This window comes from Sciurus carolinensis, chromosome 10, assembly GCF_902686445.1.
Source record: "Sciurus carolinensis chromosome 10, mSciCar1.2, whole genome shotgun sequence".
In the NCBI taxonomy this organism is placed as follows: Eukaryota; Metazoa; Chordata; class Mammalia; order Rodentia; family Sciuridae; genus Sciurus; species Sciurus carolinensis.
The window spans coordinates 135,703,013-135,723,179 of record NC_062222.1 but is presented as its reverse complement, the minus strand read 5'-3'; the positions used below and the strand labels follow the sequence as shown (position 1 = coordinate 135,723,179).

Genomic DNA, 20,167 nt, shown 5'->3' with positions numbered 1-20,167 from the left:
CTGAGGAGCTGTGGAGCCAGGGAGCCCTCTGTCCACCCTGGGCCTGGGTGAGGGACGACATTCATTATGGCTTGCTTAAGGACCGCGGGAGTGCAGGGCAGGGCAGTGACATCCGCTGGCTGGGAGGCAGAGGCCCAGCCAGGCCTCGTCCTGGAGGCTTCCTCTGGAGCGCTGGGCAGGCTGTGGGAGAAGCCGAATCCTGAAACCCAAGCTTATGTGGAGACATGTCTGTGAGGAGGGGCTGGAAGCCCTGGACGGGAGGCCGATTCGGAGGAACGTCACTCAGCACCATTGTACTATCACCATGTCGTCTTGCTAGGCTGGGCATGGAATGGCAGGCATTGTTCTGGCACCCACAGGAGGGGAGCACGTCTCCGAGCTAGGCTGCCAGCAAACAGCCTGCTCCTGGGCTCCCGGACCAGCCCGGTGGCCCTGGCACCTGAGTTTCCAGCCCCATTCAGACAACTGGGGGCTGGAGGGGTGACATCGGGCCAGGCTTTTGGGGTGATGAGTCTCTCCTGTTACACCACCACTCCTGGGCAAGGCCACCAGCTGGCCAGTGGGTGTTCCTTCAGTGTCACAGAACGCTGCCCAGGGTCTCGTCCCATCTGTCACTGCTCTCAGGAGCTCTCTGCAGGTCCTCCAGGGCCAAGGCCACTGCCTAGCGAGCAGGTGCCCAGAGGCTCCAGTGCTGCTCCCAGCCCCTGACCCCTCCGAGGGCTCCAGAGCCACTGCAGCCCGCGCCCGCCTTCAGCACGCCAGCCTGGTCTTTTGCTCCCTGCCTTAGACTCTCGGTGCTTAGGGGACACACCTGACACCTTTGCCACGGCCTCCGGATGCCTCCCTGGCATGGCTGGCATCCCTTCCATTTACGTCCTCTTATTTCCCTGTGGTTTCATTCTGCTCCGGCCATACAACTCTGCAGTGCTCTTTGAAACCCAGGCTTTCTACCACCTCCAGGTGCATCATCCTGGTGTCCCCTCTGCCTGGGGTCTCGGGACGCCCTCATGCCTGGCTCCCCATTTCATTCCGCTCTCTGCCTAATGTCTCTAAAGGAGGCCCTGCCTCCTCGCCTCCCCGCCCCGTCCCCTTCTGAGCCTTGTTGTGTTTTGCATGCTCACTGGCGGGCAGCTCACTGCCTCTCTTCCTGTGCTAGACAGTTCCACGCAGGCAGGGCAGCAGATGGGTCTGCTCATGAGTGTCTGCATGCACACATGTGGTATGTGAAGAAAGAGGCTCAGCACCCCAGAGGACCCACCGTGAGACGCAGACCTTGGCAAAATCCACCCCAAGCCTCAGCAAAACATGAGCCCACTGTTGCTCCAGGGGCTGTGGCCCAGCAGAGGACTCACTGGCCAGCTGTGGGGGTCACACTTAGCACCACAGTGGGGACCTCTGGGGTAGCATGCTGTCCACGGGACCCCCACTCACATTGGGAACAAAGCCGGGCGTCAGCGCCTTCTCGAACACCGCGTCCCAGTTCACGTCAGCCAGGTAGGGTGCACTCTGAACGTCACTGAGGCTGGACAGGCGGCTCTCGGGGTCCTTGGTCAGGAGCTGTGGTCAGAGGCAAACGTGCGTCCTTGAACTGTGCGTCCGCCAAGGCACAGTGGGTCAGAAAGTGGTGGTCTGCTCGGGGCCAAGCGTGAGGTCTCCCAGCGCGTCATGCTCCTCAGGGGCCGGCCCCGTTGGACAGCCGGTGGCAGTGCCTCCACACGCAGCTCTGTCAGTGGGGAGGAAGCCAGGCCAGGCACTTGTGCAGCCCATGGCCGGGACTGTGGGCAGGACCAAGTGCTGGCCAGGCCCCCGCTTGGGCACCTGCAGAGTTCCAGTCAGAAACCAGAGCCACCTGCGTGACTTAGGCCTGCGACTTGGTACAATTTTCCCTGGATACCCACAAGGTGACCTAATGGGGTGGCCTTGTGTATGGCCAAGGGGACCGTTTTTAGCTCCTCTTCAGATGGAGCTTCTGCTAGTAAGGGGGTGCAGAATAAGACCGTCAGAGGCTTTGCCTCAGGCCAGACGCGGCTGCTGCCTTTTCAAAGTGCTCAGGGTTATCAGGGACACAGAGCAGAGGGCTGGAGCTGAAAGAGCAGGGGCCCAGGAACGGCCACCGGAGGGCCAGGGCCCAGGGCGGGTGTTGAGTGCTCTGGGCCTGTTTCCTCACCAAGGCAGGAGAAGGATGGCAGCCTGCCTGCCAGCCGAGGGTCAGGGTGCCACCCCAAGGTTGGCCAGGACCGGGCATGGGCCTGGCAGCTATCTGCAGGTGGGAGCCAGAAGTCAGCCCCTTCCCGCTCCTCCCGTTCACTCCCACCTGTCACCTGTCATGGCAGACGTGTCCCAGCTATGCCTGCCGAGTAGGCTGCTGCCACCCCCTGAAGCCACCTGGCGGGGACTGTACCTGCTGATCACAGTGGCCTCTGTTTAGGAGCTGTCCCCAAAGGATGGGCGCAGGTTTAAACAGGCTCCATTTAAGGGCCATCCGGAGTTGGCCGTCTAGGACACCCTTGCCAGGGATTCTGCCTCGCGTGGGTCGGGAGGGGCAGGTTCTGGCAGTCTGGGAGGCTTCTGGATGCTTCTGGTGATCAGTCAGGGTTGGGAACCACTGACCCTAGGACCGGTGGTGGTGGCCTTGAGGATGACTCTGACTGATTGGAAATTCACAGGTCCTAAGCTGCCTCGGGGCTGAGGGCTGGGCGGCAGCCAGGAGGACTCGGCCTCTAGACCTGCCTCCCTCTCTTCAGCAGCCCTGTGGCGTCCGCCGGATGAGTTTGCTCTCCTAATCCTCCCTCACCTTTCCCACCTCTGGTACAGGGATAATGGCCCCGCCCTGACCACAGGGCTGGTAGGGATCAAAGAAGAGCCGTGGTCCTCAACACGGGCCCTCGACCAACACTGCTGCTGTCACCATGGCTGTGCCAACCGTGTGGGAGACCGGACTGTGCATCCTGGGGGATTGAAAGGGAACTCACAAGGAGGCGCCCAGGGCTTCCACCGAGGCCTCACTGGGCCAGCATCAGAGCCATGGAGACTGCACCAAGGCGGCAGCTGGGCCTCGCTGGGGGTCTGGGGTCGAGCCAGGAAATGTGCAGTTCTAACAGGCTCCCAGATGGACGCTGGTGCTGAGGGTTCTGGTCAGGCGTCACACCACGGGGACAGCACTTTCTTCTACAAGCCACAGTTCCCGCCCAAAGTCAGGAGATGCCCAGTTCCTAACAGCTCTGTGGGTCAAGAGCCACATGCGTCGAGTGTTCCTATCTATTAGGAGCCTGGAGAGGCGTGAACAGAGCTGTGGCTTGCTGTCACAGGCTCCACCATCCATGGCTTTGTCATCTGTGTGTCCTCGTGGTGTGGCTCCTGGCCGGTATGAGCCCAGCTGACTGCCGTCTCCACTGTGGTCAAGCCGTGTCTGCCGGCCTGCCTGTGTCTGCCCGGGGCTGCCCGCCCTTACCTTCTTGAGCAGGGCCACCATGCCCTTGCACCACGTGGAGGAGTAGTGGACACGCTCCACCTTGAACATGTTCAGGATCTCATCGACGGGCGTGGCCGAGTGGATCTCGTAGGGCCTCTGCAACCAAAGGACAGTGACCAGATCAGAGTGAGGGCCCTGGGGGCCGAGAGTGTGAAGTGACGGGTGGCTTGTTCTCTCTTCCAGGCCTCGGTGTGTGTTCATCTTTCGTGGTGGGGCAGGTGGCCTGCATGTGCTGACTATAACCAGCCTCATGGGACACAGCAGGGACCCAGCAGGTGGACGGTGCTGTTGGGGCCGCAGTAGGTAGGTGACTCTCTGAGGTCACCAGCCCGAAAGTGTCAGACCAGAACTCAGGCCCGTAGCCTGGCCTTCATGCCTACGCTGGTCATGGGCTTGGGTGTGGACTCCAGCACCCACCTGGCCCCCAGGGTCACCTCCAGTCACACCCCACCTGCTCATGGACCTCACCCATCAGCTTTGTGACCTGGGTGAGTGGGAAACGGTCACCCTTTGGGTCTGGCTGGCATGGGGGGGAGGGGCTGGCCTGCTTCCGCCTGACGGTGTCACCCGCCATCCTCTCCCCAGTGAGGAGGTGTGGGCTCTGCCCTCCGTGCCAGGTGCAGCATGATGCCGCCTACATTCCCCGCCAGCCACCAGCTTGGCTTGGGAAGCCTTTCTTGATCGCGATCGTGGAGACGCAGCTCCAGGACTCTCGGCACATCAGTCCCCTCCCCCACCCTCAGGATGGCTCTCTCAGAGCCCCTTCGCCCTGCCCCTGGCTTTGTGGGCCACCTGGTTCCAGGTCTGCACCGCAGCCAAGGGCGAGAGGAGCCATCGTGTGGTGGAGCAACCGAGCCGATCCTGGGGACGTCTTGCGGAGTGAGTTCTAATTAATCCACGTGGACCTGATTGTCGGGCGGAGTTGCCGCAATCGTATGTGGCGGCAATATGATTGCTCTCTCTCCAGGAAGCCGAGGGCTCCTGCAGCGGGGAATCTATTAGGCTCCTCTCTGTTCTTGGAGCCCGAGTCCACTCCCATCTGCCGCTGAGCAGGGTCCTGGAGCATGAGGACGAGGTGTTGCACCAGGCTATCTGCAGTGATGAGACACTGACCACGAGCCAGACAGCACCCTGGGATCTGAGGGCACTGAGGTCACCTGCTCCAGCTGCCTGGGGCTTCAATTCCGCAGGGCCGTTGGTGGAACGGGGAGCTCGCCACTAACGCGGGGCTCTGTGACAGCTGATGCCCTCGACACACTAATGACGTCTTTGCTTCTCACTGCTGGGCCGGGAGGCTTGCTCCAGGAGCCGCTCCCACCTGCAGGGGCCACCTGCCGCCACGCTGCAGGACCCCGGTGCACTTCACCACCTTCAGAAAACGCAAGAGCTGCCTCAAACGAGGGTGCTGTTCATGCCACCAACACTCAGTACCCTCATGAGTTAGCACCACTAACGTGGCCAGTTGGTGCAAAATACAAAACCCTCAAATGACTGGTGGTTCTAGGAGACTAAATGATTGGTGGTTTCGAGTGGTGTGACGCGCTGATTGACGCGCTGATTGAATAGGTGCTCAATAAAAGAAGAAGCAGCTTCCGCAATAAACGAGTCAGCAACTACAAGCTCGCCTGCTCTTACCTGGCTCCCGGTGTCTGTGTGGTTATTGACACTGCGCCCTTCACCTCCCATTACACGAGCCCCCGTGGTAAACAATAGTGGCCATTTTACAGAACGCACGTCAGGGGCTCCGCTTCCCAGAACTGGCACTGAGCTTGAGGCCAGGCCGGGTGACCCATGGGACGAGGCATGAGCACTGCTGATCCAGGCGGGACTCTTCTCCCACCCACCCCCACCCAAAGAAATGTCATGTTTTGAAGTTCCAGCTTCCAAACCCTCCGAGCACGACCTTACGTGAGGATCAGGTTAACATGGGGTCATTAGAGTGGGCCCTGATGCATACGACTGGTGTCCTTATCAAAAGGGAAAACTGGGGCCCTGAAAGAGGGGCACACAGTAAAGGACAGGGAGGAGACAGCCCTCCACCAGCCCAGGAGAGGCCCGGAACGCCCTTCCCTCGCAGCCCGCAGGAACCAGCCCTCCTGCACCTTGACCGTGGACATCCAGCCTCCAAAGCTGTGAGATGCTAGGCCTGTTGCTTACGCCCTAGGTGGTGGGCCTTTGCTCTGCAGCCACAGAAAGCTAATAAAATACCCTACACCCTTGAGCTGAGTCCTGATCCAGGGGTCTGAGCTCTCCTTTCTTCTTGTGCTGTGCTGCTGACATGGTGCCACCCTGCTGGGACTGCTGGGGGTGGATAGCAGGGTGGTGGCCATGGTGGTGCATGATGGACAGGCAGCAGAGCATCTGGTATGGACAGAGGCTGAGGGGAACCCGTGGGGCTGGGAGTGCTTCTAAGTCCAGCGGGGTGAGACGGCAGAGGCCGGGACCACCACCTTGAGGTGGGCCAGGGGCTGGGCGCTGGGCTTCTGGACTGTTCTGGGTCTCTTCTCTTCTTTTCCTCTTGATACACTATCACCCACCCTGGCCAGTCCACCCTGGGAACCTAGCTGCCGGAGGTGTGAGGACATTGGAGACGATGCCGTCTCACCTCCGTCCCCATTGTGAAGACTGAGGCTCAGAGGTGGAAAGAGCTTCCTTCTTCCTGCCCTTCCTGCAGGGCCACCAGAGCTGCAAATCCAAGCAGCCCAGGGAGAGAACCAGCCAGAAGCAAATGAAAAGCCTCTTGCCGTGGATGCTCCATCTCACTTCCTTCTTGTCCACTCCCAGGAACTCCTTAACCCTGCTGTCCCCCAGACCTCCAGGGGAGCTACCCTCTCTGCCACCCTGCCACTCCTCCGCTTCTAGAGGGAACCAGACCAACAGCCACCCTGCTGAGCATGAGAACCACAGCACTCCCCGACCGAGACCAAAGTGCAAGGGCTTCTAGAAACACACAGGAGCCTGCGAGGGACACAGCCAAGACTGGAGGCTGCAGGTCTAGCCCACGTCTGCTTGAGCGGGTGGAGAGAACCAGGTCCTCTAACAAGAATAATGGAAAACGCTAAGATCAGTATTCTCTCTGCTGGCGAAGAATTCTATTGATGCTTAGTTCTCACTCACTGGCCTTAGGACACGTTGACCCAGAAAGCCAGTTGGTATTTATACAGTAAAGTAATTGTGTGCACTGTTGATAAAAGCAATTTTAGCCGCAGTACATTGAATATACTCATTATGGAGTGCAGGTGTCTCTATTCCAAGACACGCAGTTTACAAAAAAAAAAAAAAAAAAATGTCAATTTAGAAGACATAGAGGGAACAAAGAGGAAAAGAATTACCAGAAACCTGTTATTTTACCTGCCGATCTGGGCTTTGGAGACCATCTAATTGAATGCTCTCACCCCAAAATTCCAATACGGAACAGACGAACATGGAGAAGAGAGGGTCGGGCACTTTAAGCCTCAAAAGCCTGAAGCATGTTTCCCCTCACCTCTGCAGGGTCCTGGTAACACAGTGGAAAATCCCTGAACGATCCAAGAAGGTCCCACCCTCCTGTGGAAGGAGTACAGAGGCCTTTGCCTCCCAGGCTCCCGGCTCTGGCCACAATACTGTCAGCTTTACTAAGTGACGGTCAGTGCCCAACCCAAGGGCAGCCTCTACCCTCCCTCAGGTGGAGCTGACCACCAGCTGGGCCCCTGGCGGTTCTTAGTTCTGCACCCCAACCTGTAGGGTCAGCTCTAGAATCTCCTCTATTCATTGGCCTCTGCACATGCCCAGTTTCTCCATTTGCCTGTCCTCTAGGAGGAGTCCCCAAGGAGAAGAGCTAAAGTGAAAGGCAAGGGGAACACAGGTGAGGGACAGGGGAAAGTAAAGAGGGAAGACGGGGCACCACAGAGTATCGTCCCCAAAGAAAAGGGGACAGAATGCCCCTTCTGTCCCCCTAAACCTAGCCAAGTCAAGGGAACAATGAGGACAAGCCTGAGCTGAAATGTCCAGACACCATCATCTTGAAGGACCCTGGCTTTCTTGTGCACACCGGGACCAGGGCATGTTAGTGTCATCTGCAGACACTGACCTTCCTGTGCGTGTGACAAGACAGAAGCTCCTCAGGATGCTGGTCAGACAAGAAAGCTGTGCAGGCTCATGCTGATGATGCCTCTGCTTCTGCGCCTGACATCCAAACCCCCCTGAGTGGGGGGAGGCGCATGACGGGGCACACCGTGGAGGGTAGGTGTCACTGGGCCAGCCAGCTGCCATGGGAGAGGAGGCGCGGTTGGTGGAGCATGCCGAGGGACAGAGGTGCTCCCTGCCAGCCTGTCTCCACAGAACTCTATGAAGTGGCCACTGGTGTCTTGTATGCTCCCCCAACAGATCACAGATCTCCCTGCCACCTGCGGGCACTTTCTTTGGCCTCTCAGCAACCTTCCCACGGCCCCGACAGGCAGAATGGCTTTTCAGGCCCGAGCCAGACCTATATCAAAAGCACCTTCTGTGCAATGCAGTGATCAGGAGCTTCATATGCAAGATCCCACTGAGTCTTCTCCATGGCTCTATGGCAGTTTCCTCAGCTGAGAAGTTCGTCCCCCAGGCATGTTTGGCAATGTCTGGAGACCCTCCTGTCCCGTGGAATCATTACAATACATGCTCATTTAGTGACCAGCACTCACCTGTGTGCCTGGTGCTGCTCAGCTCTGCCTAGTTTCTCACCTAATCCCACAGTGACCCCAACGTTGGCCTCGCTATGCTCTTTTAATGAATGAAGTGGCCAGAGCTTCAGTAAGGGAAGTGCCTCAGCCCAAAAAGCCCCTTGGTGCACGGGATGTGGCCATGAGCCCTTCTGTGTTCGCCAAGCCCAGGAGCCTTGCCCACGGGTTGTCAGCATAGCAGCCTGTGGCCTCTGCTCTGGGCCTGTCTCTAGTGTTTGGAAGCTGCTGAGCTAGAAAGGACAAGGCCTGGATGGGAGTCCTGGGGTGGGGGGACACAAGGAAGCTGCCACTCACTGAGGGCAGGCCCCCCATCAGTCAGGGTGTGGGGTAATTTACATCATCAGACACTTTGATTCTCAAAGCAACTCTGCTCGGTGGTGGTTGTTTTGCTCACTGGAACAGGATCCTGAGCACAGTCTGTTTCAGAGCCCTGCTTAGGATCACAGGCAGGCACCGGGTGGAGCTGGGGTTTGAACCTGTGAGATTCCTTTAAGATTCTCTTCTCCATTGCCAGCAGACAGTTTCAGTTGACTAAGGGTGAAAACTTTCTGTTCACTAGAGCTGTCCAAAAATGAAATAGATTCTTTCAGGAGGTAAGGAGCTCTCCACACCCTAAGGGAGATCAACCAACATGTGGGCGATCACCTGACAGGGAGACTTGGGGTTGGCTGGGCTGGGGCTGGGCTATAGGTCTTTGGGTCTCTTCTCCATGGATGTGGTCAGGGATGGGACTCCCCTGACATCTCTCCCTACTTTGGTTGCATTAGAGGCTGGTTGGTGTTCCAGGGTGACTGGGGAGCCAGCTCTCAACATGGCCTGGCTTGGGTCTTTCCTTTGCTCAGCCGACCCGTGGGGACAAAAGCTGAGATGCTCCTTTGGGCTCTGAGGAGCTGGATCCTGCCTCTGTCCCTGGTCCAGGTTGTAAGTTCCATCCATGCTCACAGGCGTCTCAGACCCTCCCCTGTCCCTGGCTCTTCATGGGAGACAGGGCTGTTTTCTGGGCTGGACCATAGAACTCCTGGCCCCATGGTCGACAATCCATATTAATACTGCCCATTTCCCACTGGACATTTCTGGAGCGTTCCAGCTCTGAAGTCCTAGACCACATGCTGGGGAGCTCCACTCTGACTTTTTCATCTTCCAGATACTCCTGGGTTGTCAGGGACACTGCCACTGGATGACTGAGGACTTGCAAGGAGCATGGGTAACTTTAGATTCACACAGGGCCCCAGCAAATGCCAGAGTCTCTCACTATGGCTTTTTGACAGAAGCAATTGTTTCCAGTATGAAATGCAGAGAGTCACCACTTGCACAAGCCCATTGCGCTTCGGGGAAAAGTTCAAGCCGGGCACAAGCATCTGGGACCAAGGTTTGCACTGGTCACTGCAGGTGTCCTTTCATTCAGTTACTCTGTCCCCATGACAAAGGCCCCTGGCTCATCCTCTCCTGTTGAAAGTGAAATCTGTATCTCTGAGCAGAACTGCCAGGAGAGTGAACGATGAAGCAGCTATTTTGAAGCAGCAAGATCCCTTCCATCCCAGGGGCTTTTTGCCAAGCCTCATCTCGGACGTTCAGGTCCTTTCTGCAGGTGGGCATCCAGTCAGCAAGGGCAGCTCTGGCTCATGGGTGACGGGCGATGTAGGACCCGCAGCCTCTGGCAGATGCCCACGGGCCCTGGTTCAGTGTCGGGAGCCTCACATTCCTCCTCCGTGCATGTCTATCAACACACCAAACGACGCAGCCAGAAACAAGAAGCCTGCGGGATGCTAATTCTTTAATTCAGGACCAGAAAAAATGAGCAAATCCACATTTTTTTTTTCTGTGTTCTAAAACACCATGAACAATAAAATCATGTGTTTGAGAAAAAAAAACCGAGATCAAGTCAGAAAGGAGCTGCCGGAACTAGAGGATGATGATGTCTGCGCTCTGGCGTTCACGGCCCACCGATGCTCTCCCCCCACTCACCCGTCAACCTGCGCGTGGGGACCCCACGATGGACACCCTCCTTGGCCCCTGAGGGGCACTTCTGCCAGCAAGAACCTCTGCCTGTGAAGCCTCTGACCGCAGCCCCAGAAAGGACTGGAAGAAGGGTGTCCCACGGTGCAGTCGAGGACACCGTGGTCCTGAGGGCTGAGGCGACCTCATTGTCAAACAAAATTTGTGCAGAGAAAACAGGCTGCGAAATTAGGTTTAGTCCTGATGCTTTCTTCACAAGTAAAAGTAGGGGTGATTGGGGGTCAAGTGGCTCTGTTCCTGTGTCAGCTATTAAATGCAGATGAACTCAAACGCAAGTGTGTGTGGGAAGCCCCAGCCCATTCCCGCAGCTGTCTTCACCCGTAAGACCCTGGTGGAGCCAGGGGCCAGGCTCAGGGATGTCGCGTGTGTTCAGAGGGGAGCCGGAAGCCGCAGGGCTGAGTGCTTCCGCATCTGACCTGGGGTTAACCGGCAGCAGCAGGCAGGGCTGGCCCGGAAGCTGCACGGGGCCCTTCTCATGCTCAGGGCCTTCTGGTGACACACCAGCAGTGGGGACACAGGCCCAGGGCTCCACCCAGCCCGCATGACAACCTCAGTCCCACTCCACGGCCCCGCCCGGCCCCGCACATCTCACCCAGCCCCGCAGCAGCTCGTAGGCCGTGACGCCCAGGGACCACCAGTCGACAGGGTACGAGTAGCCGGGGCCTCCGTCCACGTACACCTGGAAGACTTCCGGGGCTGCCAGAGACAAGACAGAGACCACATTGCAGGTTACAGTGACGGCCACGCCACTGGAGGGCACGAGGGGAACAGAACACGGCTTTTCTGGAGGTGCGGCCTGGACTCCTGCCACCACGCCACGCGGTTCCCGCCCTCAGTCAGCCAGGAGCAGGCTCCAGGGCAGGGGCAAGCATCACGCCAAAGTCCGACCTTCCGGGCAGAAGGTGAGTGCAGAGCCCGAGACAGCCCTGCCCAGAAGGGCGGCGGACAGGCCGCAGTAGGGCGCACGTGTTGTGTCTGAAGCTGCGTGGACTTCATTTCCAGGCTGGCGCCACACAGGAGGCCAGGGCCAGTGGAGGCAGGCGAGGGAGGGCAGGGTGGCTGGCAGGAGGTGAGGGAGGTGCGGAAGGCGGAGGCAGCAGGCAAGGTGGCGAGGGAGGAGGAAGGGCAGGGCCAGAACAGAGGAGCGTGGAGAGGTCTCCTATGAGGCCAACTTCTGCCTGATGAACGTGCCCGTGGACACAGCAGGGACCCAGTCAGACAGACCCTCCCCTCCTTGTGCCCCTAAGTGGGGATCCAATAGAAAACTAAAGCAGACGTGTGGATAGAGGGGCACCAATCAGTAATGGTGAGGAGTGTGGGCAGGGGAGGAGGTAAGGAGAGGAGGAAATTCCAGAACCTTAAAAGGTCAGGCCAAAACTCCCCCACTGGACTCCTGGCTCTGGGGCCCGTCCTCTCTGGAGAAGCCTGTCTCTGTGGCTTTGCAGTGAGCCTGCTGCTTGCTTGCTATCTCTGTGCCTGTTCTTCAGTTCTGTGCTGAGCGGAGTCACCGAGCCCAGTGACCAGATGGTGACAGGCCAACCTCCTGAGTCTGACCAGAGGCCCTGACTAACTCCCACTGCTCCCTGTTTCATCTGGTGCTCGTCTATCCTTTCTAAGACAGCCCCGGGGACGTGTCAGCCTTTGACACGCGCCACAGACAGGTTCAGAGAGGGACACTGAGCCCAGGCACACGAGCGGAAGTGCCCTGCTCTCTGCTGCATCCCTGATGGAAACAGGCCCCCACTGGGGCTTAAACAGGCTCAGTGCCTCACGGGAGATGACGGGAGCAGGAGTTCGAGGAAATGTCCCCTTAGGTCATTTGATACTGATGAAGGCTTGTGGGGAACCAGAAAGCAGCATGGCTGGAGCAGAGTTCAATGAGCTTCCTGGCCTCCCTTGGCCTCCGTTTTGTAGAGTGCGTCGAGAGCAGGGGTTTATCCGTGGGACGGTGGTGAGGATGAACTCGGCTGACACAGGCCGGTAGCCTAGCAGGAGGCCCGGCCCATGGCCAGCGCTCTGTAAACAGCGGGCATTATTAATGGGCTTGAGCTGCCACTCAGATCTCTCTCCCTGTCACACTTAGCCACCCTGCCACCTGCACAGTCACCCAGACCAGAACGTGGGACCATCCTAACCTCCGTCCTCCTCTGCCTGATGGCCGGCAGTCTCCAGACCCTGAGGGGTCTGCCTTTTCAGCTTCTTTTTGTCGGTCCCTTCCTATGACTCTCAGTTCAGCCCGCTCCAAAGCCAGCCAGCCTCCCTGTCCCTGAAGCATCTGCGAGGAGGTATCTCCTGGTTCCTCAGCACGTGCTGGGCCCCAGGCTGTGCTCCTCTGCATCCCACCTGGATCCCAGCACCTAGCCTGAAGCTGAGCTTGAGCCTTTGGGGACCACAAGCCATGTGTCCCTCCTCCCTCTGTCCCCAGGGTTCTGGGAGAGGGGAGGCTGTGCATCCCCACATCTGCACAGCTGCTGGTCAGCAGAACTGCCCTGAGCCCACGTAGGTGACTGATCCTGCCCAGCTGTTGTGGCCAATCAAGTGGTAAAGGTCTGCAGTCGAAGGGAAGATGATCCCCTCTCCCTGCTACACTTGGGGCTGATGACCCAACAGAAACATTTACGTCGTGATTCTTATGCCGTCAGAATGATCCCTTTGGTGGCCCAGAGTCATACTGGTTCGTCTCCAGGGACTTGTACATGCTAGGGCTGAATGACGGCATCCCTTCACGCAGGTGAGTGACAGCCAGCTGCTGGGCTGGGATTCCGGGCACGCGCCTTCTTTAGCCTCCCCGCCACCCGGGGAGATGGGGGCCATGCTGAGCTCCATTTTCAGATGGGGAAGCTGAGGCACACCAGGAGTGTGTGGTGGCAGCACCCTCCAAAGACAGGTCCCAGTCCTGATGCCCGGTACCTGTGAAGGGACTATGTCTGGAATGGGCCTCTGCAGATGTGACTAAGTTAAATAGCCTAAGGAAAAACAAACGAACGACCACCCAGGGATCTGGGTGGGCTCTAAACTCGATGATTGATGTCTTTGAAGACAAAGGGGAGGGAGGTTTGGGACGGCCAGATGGAGGAGATGATCCTGTGGAGGCTGAGGCAGAGCCTGGAGGGAGGCAGCCACCAGCCAAGGACACCTGGAGCTGCCAGGGGCTGGAAGAGCTGGGGTCTCCTTCCCTGGAGACCCCTGAGGGAGTGTGGCTCTGCTCATGCCATGACGTCAGACTTGTGACTTCCAGACTCTGAGGAAACAAGTCCTGTTGTTTTAAGGACAAGGAACTTGCCGAGGTCACCCGTGAGCTCAGCAGAGCTGCAATAAATGTCTCTGGGCTTCAGAGAGCAACTCCTTCCCCTGTACCAGGCGGGGACTGAGCTGCTGGGGCTGGTGTCTGATGCACCTTCTGCTCTCCAACCCTCCCTCCCAGGTCTGCTACTCAGCCAGTACACAGTAGGCACTAATCAATGCATGTCACTAGCTCTTTCACCCGGATGCCACAGAGCTGGCCAGCCTGTCCGTGTCTGCCTGAGAAGTAAAAGCAGCTCAGACTCCTGAAATGTCTGCGTGGGAGAGGTGACGGGTCCTTTGGAAACTGTTATGCTGTGTCCCCTCTTTGTTAGAACTGGCCACTGACTCGGGAGGAAGAGTGACTTGCCCAACTGCCCCCTGCAGTGTCAGTCCCAGGTTTGGGGGTTTGCGTCCATGCCGCAGGGACATGGCTGTCCGTCCTAGGCGCCCGCCTCCCGCGCTCTCCCCCTTCGCCTCCTGGGCTTTGGCCCCTCCGCCCCTCCGACCTGTCCTCTGGCTGCTTGAGGTGGAGCCTTCTGCTGTGCAGCGTGGGCCCAGGTGGTGTGCTGCTCGAGTTGCCCACCGCCACGGCCATTTCCCAGCCTGCTCCTGGGAGGGTGGCGGGTGCTGGAGGAGGAAGGACGCGGAGGTCCAAACTGCCTGGGCGCTGTCCTCTCCTGCTGGGCTGTCCCAGCCTGTCCTGCGCTGATGTGCTCTGGGGACTCAAGCAGCAGGCACGACACGGAAAGGCGCCTGGTGTGCTCCTGGGAGCTTTTCTTTTTATTTTTTGGTGGGATAGCACGACACACTAAGGGTAGGAACAAGTCTGACCTAGAAGGTGACTCCACGTTCTGCAGTCCAGCACTCAGGCCCTCCAGCACCTGCCTGCAGCCCTTCAAGGCTCACAGCAGCCAGGGCTGCCTGCGGCCACCAACAGAGCAAACCCTGTGCTACTTTGTTCCTATCATACATGCCCACAGTGAAGTTTAACTTACAAGTCAGACACAGTGAGATTAACAACAGGAGAGAAAAACAAAACAGAGCAGTTCTCACACTACAGTGAAACAAGTCATTGAAGGCCATCTTCTCTCTGAGAGAGTCTGTTCTGTATTCCTCTTCTCTTCCCCGCTCCTCCTCCCCGCTCCTCCTCTCTTCTTCCGTACTGGGGATCGAACTGAACGGTGCTCTATCACTGAGCTTCATCCCTGCCCTTTTTAATTTTCTTTTACTTTTGAGAAGGGCCTGGATATGTTACTCAGGAATGCCTGAAGCTTTTAGCCCTCTGGCCTCAGCCTCTTCAGTTGCTGGGACTGCAGGCATGCACCACGGTGCCTGGCTTGCCCTTCTTCCTAGAATGACAGGGGATACACGTGAGCCTCCTGATGCGAAGAAGCGAGGCGAGCGGCAGGCCTTGCAATGCAGCCTTAGGCCACCAAGTAGGGGCTCCACTGTGATTCTGTTACAGTTGCTCAGATGACCTAAGTGGTTAGTGACTAGTGGGAGGGTAAGGCATACCGTATAGACACGCTGCACAGAGGCATGCTGGCCCGAACAGCATATTCTACCACACTACTTAGAATAGCACAAACAATTTAAAATTTATAAACTGCTTTATTCTAGAATTCTTTAATATTTTTGGACCCCAGTCAATCCCAGGCACTTGAGGCTGTGGAAAGCAAAACCCCAGCGGGCCCCACTGTACTGTGCCATTGCGATTGCCCAGGCCATGCCGGCTCTGCCTGCTCAGCTTCATGCTGCTGTTGGAACACCTCCTCTCTCTCTGTCCCTCTCTCTGTCCTAGTTCACCAGGCTCCAGGGCCACATCCTCGGAGAAGTGCCTGTGCAGACAAGGCTCTTCCCACAGGCTGTGGGACCCTTAGGAGCGCATGGTGCCACCATTATTTCCTCACCCATGGGCCACGCGGGGCTTCCGCTTTGCCCCACTCTCCCTCCACCTCTGCATTTTGGCTCACTGGTCTGCTGTCTCTCTGGGCTCAGAGCTCCTTGAGGGCAGGGAACTTCTGTTTTCCCTGGTGTTCCCTGCCTCGCCTGGCAGGAAGACACTTAGGGATCTCTGTTGACTGACTAAAAAGACCCTCGCCATGTACCAAACCCTGCTCTAACCTCTTTACACAGCGCTAATAAATAAGCTCATCCTGAAGGAGCAGCAGCTGTGTGCCAAAGCCTGTGGTAAGAGCTCACAAATACTCATTCATCTTCACAGCAACGTGGCGTCTGAGCCAGCTGTCACACGCCTACTGAGGAGGGAGCCGTGCACTCTGGGCCAACACTGTGAAGGACTCCTGGGGCAGGACAGCAAATGACAAACTGAGCAGATTCAGAGTAGGCTGCACCCACACCCAGAAAGGCTGTCCAGGTTCAACATCGGGGCAGGCCTGCCGAGATCAAGGGGGATGGAACTCCCCCAGGTCATCCAGGAAAACACCAGCGGAAATTTCTTCCAACGCCCTGAGGGAGCAGCCAATAGCAAATCGGTCGGCCCCTGGAAACGCCAACTGCAAACATCAGCCCCTGTGCGCAGCATTAGTGCAGAGCTCTGCCGGGCACGGCGAGCTGCTCCTACAGTTCCCGCTCCCCTCCCTGAAGCAACCCAGGCCACAGATGAAGAAATGGGCCCGGCAAGGCCAACGGGCAGGTTTAGGCCTTGGTGATGGTGAGTGGAAGAGCCACTCTTATAACTTGAAGCTCAGGCTCCACAGGTTCCCTTGTTACGATGAGAAGCAGCTTTTTTTACAACACCAAAATTAATATTAATGACCATGTTAATTGGTCATTTACTGAGCATCTACCATGTGCCAGAAGCTCTTCATGATTCTTTACATGGTATGTACTTCCCGGAGAGCTCACTGATGCCAGGGGCTATGCTGAGCTTCACCTGCTTTATTTCATTTTATACTCAGGAGGACCTTGTGGGGTGACTACTATTATTATGTCTATTTCAGGAAATCGAGGCTTGGAGAAATTAAGTGGCATTTCCAGGGGGACCCAGCTATTGAGGCTCCAGGCCCAAAATGAGCTTGTTCTCTTCCATTCTCCAAGGTTAACCAGAATGTCAGTCAGAACCTAGCTCTGTCTCCTGCAGAGTCCATTCATTTTCCAGCACATGATTCCATCTTTATGAATATGCTGAAAATAAAATTCTATGTAACAAATATATATACACACATGCATAATACTGCAGATACATGATATGTTTTATAGTGCCACATCTCTCCACGAGCAATGTGTTAAATCTGCTAATTCAATTGGAATCAAAAGCAAGTGCATTTATGAAGATCCAGGAACTTCACATCAGAGAAAATTAGGATTTTGATACAACTCCAAAGAAAAAAATAAGTGGTTTCTCCACTAACGTGCACATGAATAAGGATGAAGGGAAACTGGAAACCCGTTCCCGAATCCTGGCAGTGCCTGTTTTCTTCCCCCATCTCCCGAGGATTCATTGAACTACTGCTGCGTGTTGCTTGCTCTGTGGGCACCATTAACATGCTGCTGGGCACCGTGAACTCTGACTCTGCCCCCAGCATGGGCCAGGGGGAGTAAAGGCCAGCTTCACCTCCTGCCAACCAGCTCCCCCAGCAGCTGAGCCATTCTTCAGAAGCAGATTTGAAATGAAAAGTGACAGGATTCCAAGGGGCATGAGAGTACCATGTAATCGGCTTCCAGAGACGTGAGAGCATGCAGAGTCCATGAGAGGTTGCTGGGATTGCCGTCCCATGCTAACCACGCAGAGCCCACTTCTCCGCTGGACTAAAGATGCGAAAGGCACCGTGACTTCCTCCAGCATGGCTGTCAGTCTGCGGCTCTGGCCCTGGGAACACGGCCGAAGGTCCTGGAGGCTGCCATGGAGAGGGACAGCTTCCGGGATCTACTTCTACGGTGGTCACTTTGCGCTGGGCTGGGGACAGAGAATCCATGCTCCAGCCTGGAGGGAGCGACAAGGGAATTCCCTTCGGGCCCTAAATGTTCTGCCCAGGGAGGCTGAGACTCCTGCAGGGGCGAAATGTCCGGCCCAGCGAGGACTGGAACCCAGCTCTCCTTCCCACTGAGACTTCCACGGCAAGAGCACATGGCCAGCTTGAGCTCCTGGCCCGAGGACAGCCAGACTGCGCAGCTGGCACCTCCACCTGCAGGGCCCTTGGCACAACATCAACCTGCCCAGGCCAACCCTCCCCTCAGCTGCCCCTTCCTGGCTTCTCAGTCGGTGGTCTGCTCATTGCACAGTCAGAGACCCTTGCTGGCCTCTGTGCCTGAGCATTTGACTCCTTGCCAGCCTCATCATTTTTCCCTTCTGGAAACTTCTAACCTCCTCTCTATCCTCTACCCTGGCCCTTCTTCGTCTCTGCCTGGACTCAAGCAGCTGCCTCACCCATCTTCCTGCTCCAGTTCTGGGCCCTTAGCCCACCTCCACCTGCCCTGAGAGACCTTTCCAGGTCAACAAAACCAGGAACAGAGAGCCCCAGGTGCTGAGGATTCACCCCTCAGACTCGGCTCCCAGTCTCCCTGGAACAATGGCCTCGGGCAGGCTGCTCAACCTCTTATTTGTAGCCAAGTTTCCTCATCTGTAAAAAGGAATGACAATATCTGCTACATAAAGTTTTTGTGCAAAGAAAATGGAGTTATGTCTATTGTTTACTGAGCACATAGTAACTGCTCAAAAACGTTATCCAATAATGATGGCTGTATTATTGACATGTTCAAAACACTTGCTCTAAATCATTTCAAGTTTTACAACTGACTGTACAATAAAGGTCAAAATCCCTTGCATGAAAACTTCCTGAAAACAGTTCCCACCACGCCACAGCCTCCTGTGTGGCCACTGTCCTCAACCCACCCATGGCACCGACTTTGAAGAACTGTACATACTTTATTTTTACCTTCTATGACTTACTTGCCTGACCATCTTTACTCTGTTCTTCATACTCATGAACTCCTATTTACACTTCAAGACTCAGACCAAATTCACGCCCCCTGGGGAATGTTCAGCGAGTCCCTTGTCACCCCCTCCTCCCACTTCCCCCTTCCTGGTCCAGTACATGTATCTCTGTTCCAGATTCTCTCCAGCCCTGGGCCGCTCCTCCGGGCAGCACTGGCCTGACTGTATTTTACTAAATGATAGTCACGCCCACTTTCCTCACTGGACTGTGAGCTCTCCGAGGGCAGGGACAAGACTAAGTCAGCCCCAGATCCTTAGGGACCATTATGAAGCTATTCTAGAACTCGATGCTCACAGCATCACAGTGGCAAAGAAGTTGACATCACCGAGTCCTGGCGTGGAATCCTGGAGTCTGCCTTTGCTGGCTGGCTGTCACTGTGCAAGCTCTTCACACCAGAGTGAGCCCCACAGTAACAGAGCATAACATGGTCCCTGCCCCGTAATGAGATAACATGCGACGACTTCAGTTCTGGGTCTGGTACAAAGCAAGTTCCCGGCAGGTGTGATCTAGTTTTTAATATTGAACAGGCAATACAATGCATGTGCCAGTGAAGACCCAGCTCCAGGGAGGCACCAGCTGGACATGTTCCCCAAAGGAGTCAATAGCTCCATCATAATTCTTTGAATTAAAATGTGCCAAGAATCTGTGGAAAACAGAGGTAAGCAGCAGGCCTGGTCTCTCCCTGGGTTCCTTGGGGTAATTTAATTTGCTCTGCTCATAGTTAACCAGATGAACTTGGGTATCAATGCTTGCATAGTAATTTGAGATAAAAATGAAACCCCACATCAGTCTGATTTTTTTGTTTCTCTTCATGGGGATATTACTAGAATTAAAAGCAACAGAAAAAAAATGGTTTCATTAAAGCATAAGAAACTGTTCAGCTATTGATCATTAGGTCAATAGGTCACAACTGGCAGGGGAAGAGGAAGAGGGGAGGGTCAGTTGACTAATGAGTAAACAGGTACTCATTAGATGCAGAAATAATACACGAACAAACACCAGAATGTTCAATGTGTCAGAATCAACTAGTTGATAGAAAAACTGTTTCCATAGAGAGTGACAGTCTATCTGGAAACATGGGGTCAGAATCAGTGCAGTTTACGTAGTTAATATGCAACACTAGTGATGAACGTCTAGAAACCATCTCCTGCTGATAGAAAAACTCACTTCACACAGGTTGAGTAGTCCTTATCCAAAATGATTGGGACCAGAAATCTTGAATTTCTTATCATTTCAGATTTTAGAGTATTTTCACATATATAATGAGCTATCTTGGGAATGGGACCCATTTCCAAACACAAAATGCCTCTGTTTCATATATACCTTATGCCTACAGCTGGAAGGTAATTTTATATAATATTTTTAGCCTGCTTGTGCTTTCCCGGTGATCAGTCACATGAGCTCAGGTATAAACTGTTCCCCTTATGGAATAAATCAATGTTGAAAACCTTTAGGATTTTGAAGTATTTTGAATTTCATACTTTTGTGTTAATTATGCTCAACCTGTAGTACCACTCACTCTCTTAAAGGATTCTAGATTCTCTGTTTATCCAAGACAATGAATGCTTTCTAAAAATTTCCTACTGTACTTGCTGCAGAAACCGAAAGCTCCAACATGGCCTTCAGCACTGTGCGGCCTAGCCCTGCCCACGTAAAGCATGCCTTCCTCGCTTACTCTGCTCAGGTCAAGAGAGTTTATTTCAGCCTCATTGGTCATGTTTTTGCTTCAGGGCTTG

General features: G+C 55.6%; 1 protein-coding gene across 3 annotated transcripts in view; it reads right to left on the bottom strand.

Moving 5' to 3' along the window:
• Positions 1-20,167, bottom strand: part of Stk32b (serine/threonine kinase 32B) — a 300,066-nt gene that overhangs the window by 18,355 nt on the left and 261,544 nt on the right. For all 3 annotated transcript variants that reach the window (XM_047566628.1, XM_047566627.1, XM_047566629.1), the window contains exons 7-9: positions 10,781-10,884; positions 3,452-3,568; positions 1,432-1,557 (exon numbers count right to left, since the gene is read on the bottom strand). In XM_047566628.1, coding sequence (XP_047422584.1) covers positions 1,432-1,557; positions 3,452-3,568; positions 10,781-10,884 — 347 coding nt within the window. The remainder of the gene's footprint in view (positions 1-1,431; positions 1,558-3,451; positions 3,569-10,780; positions 10,885-20,167) is intronic.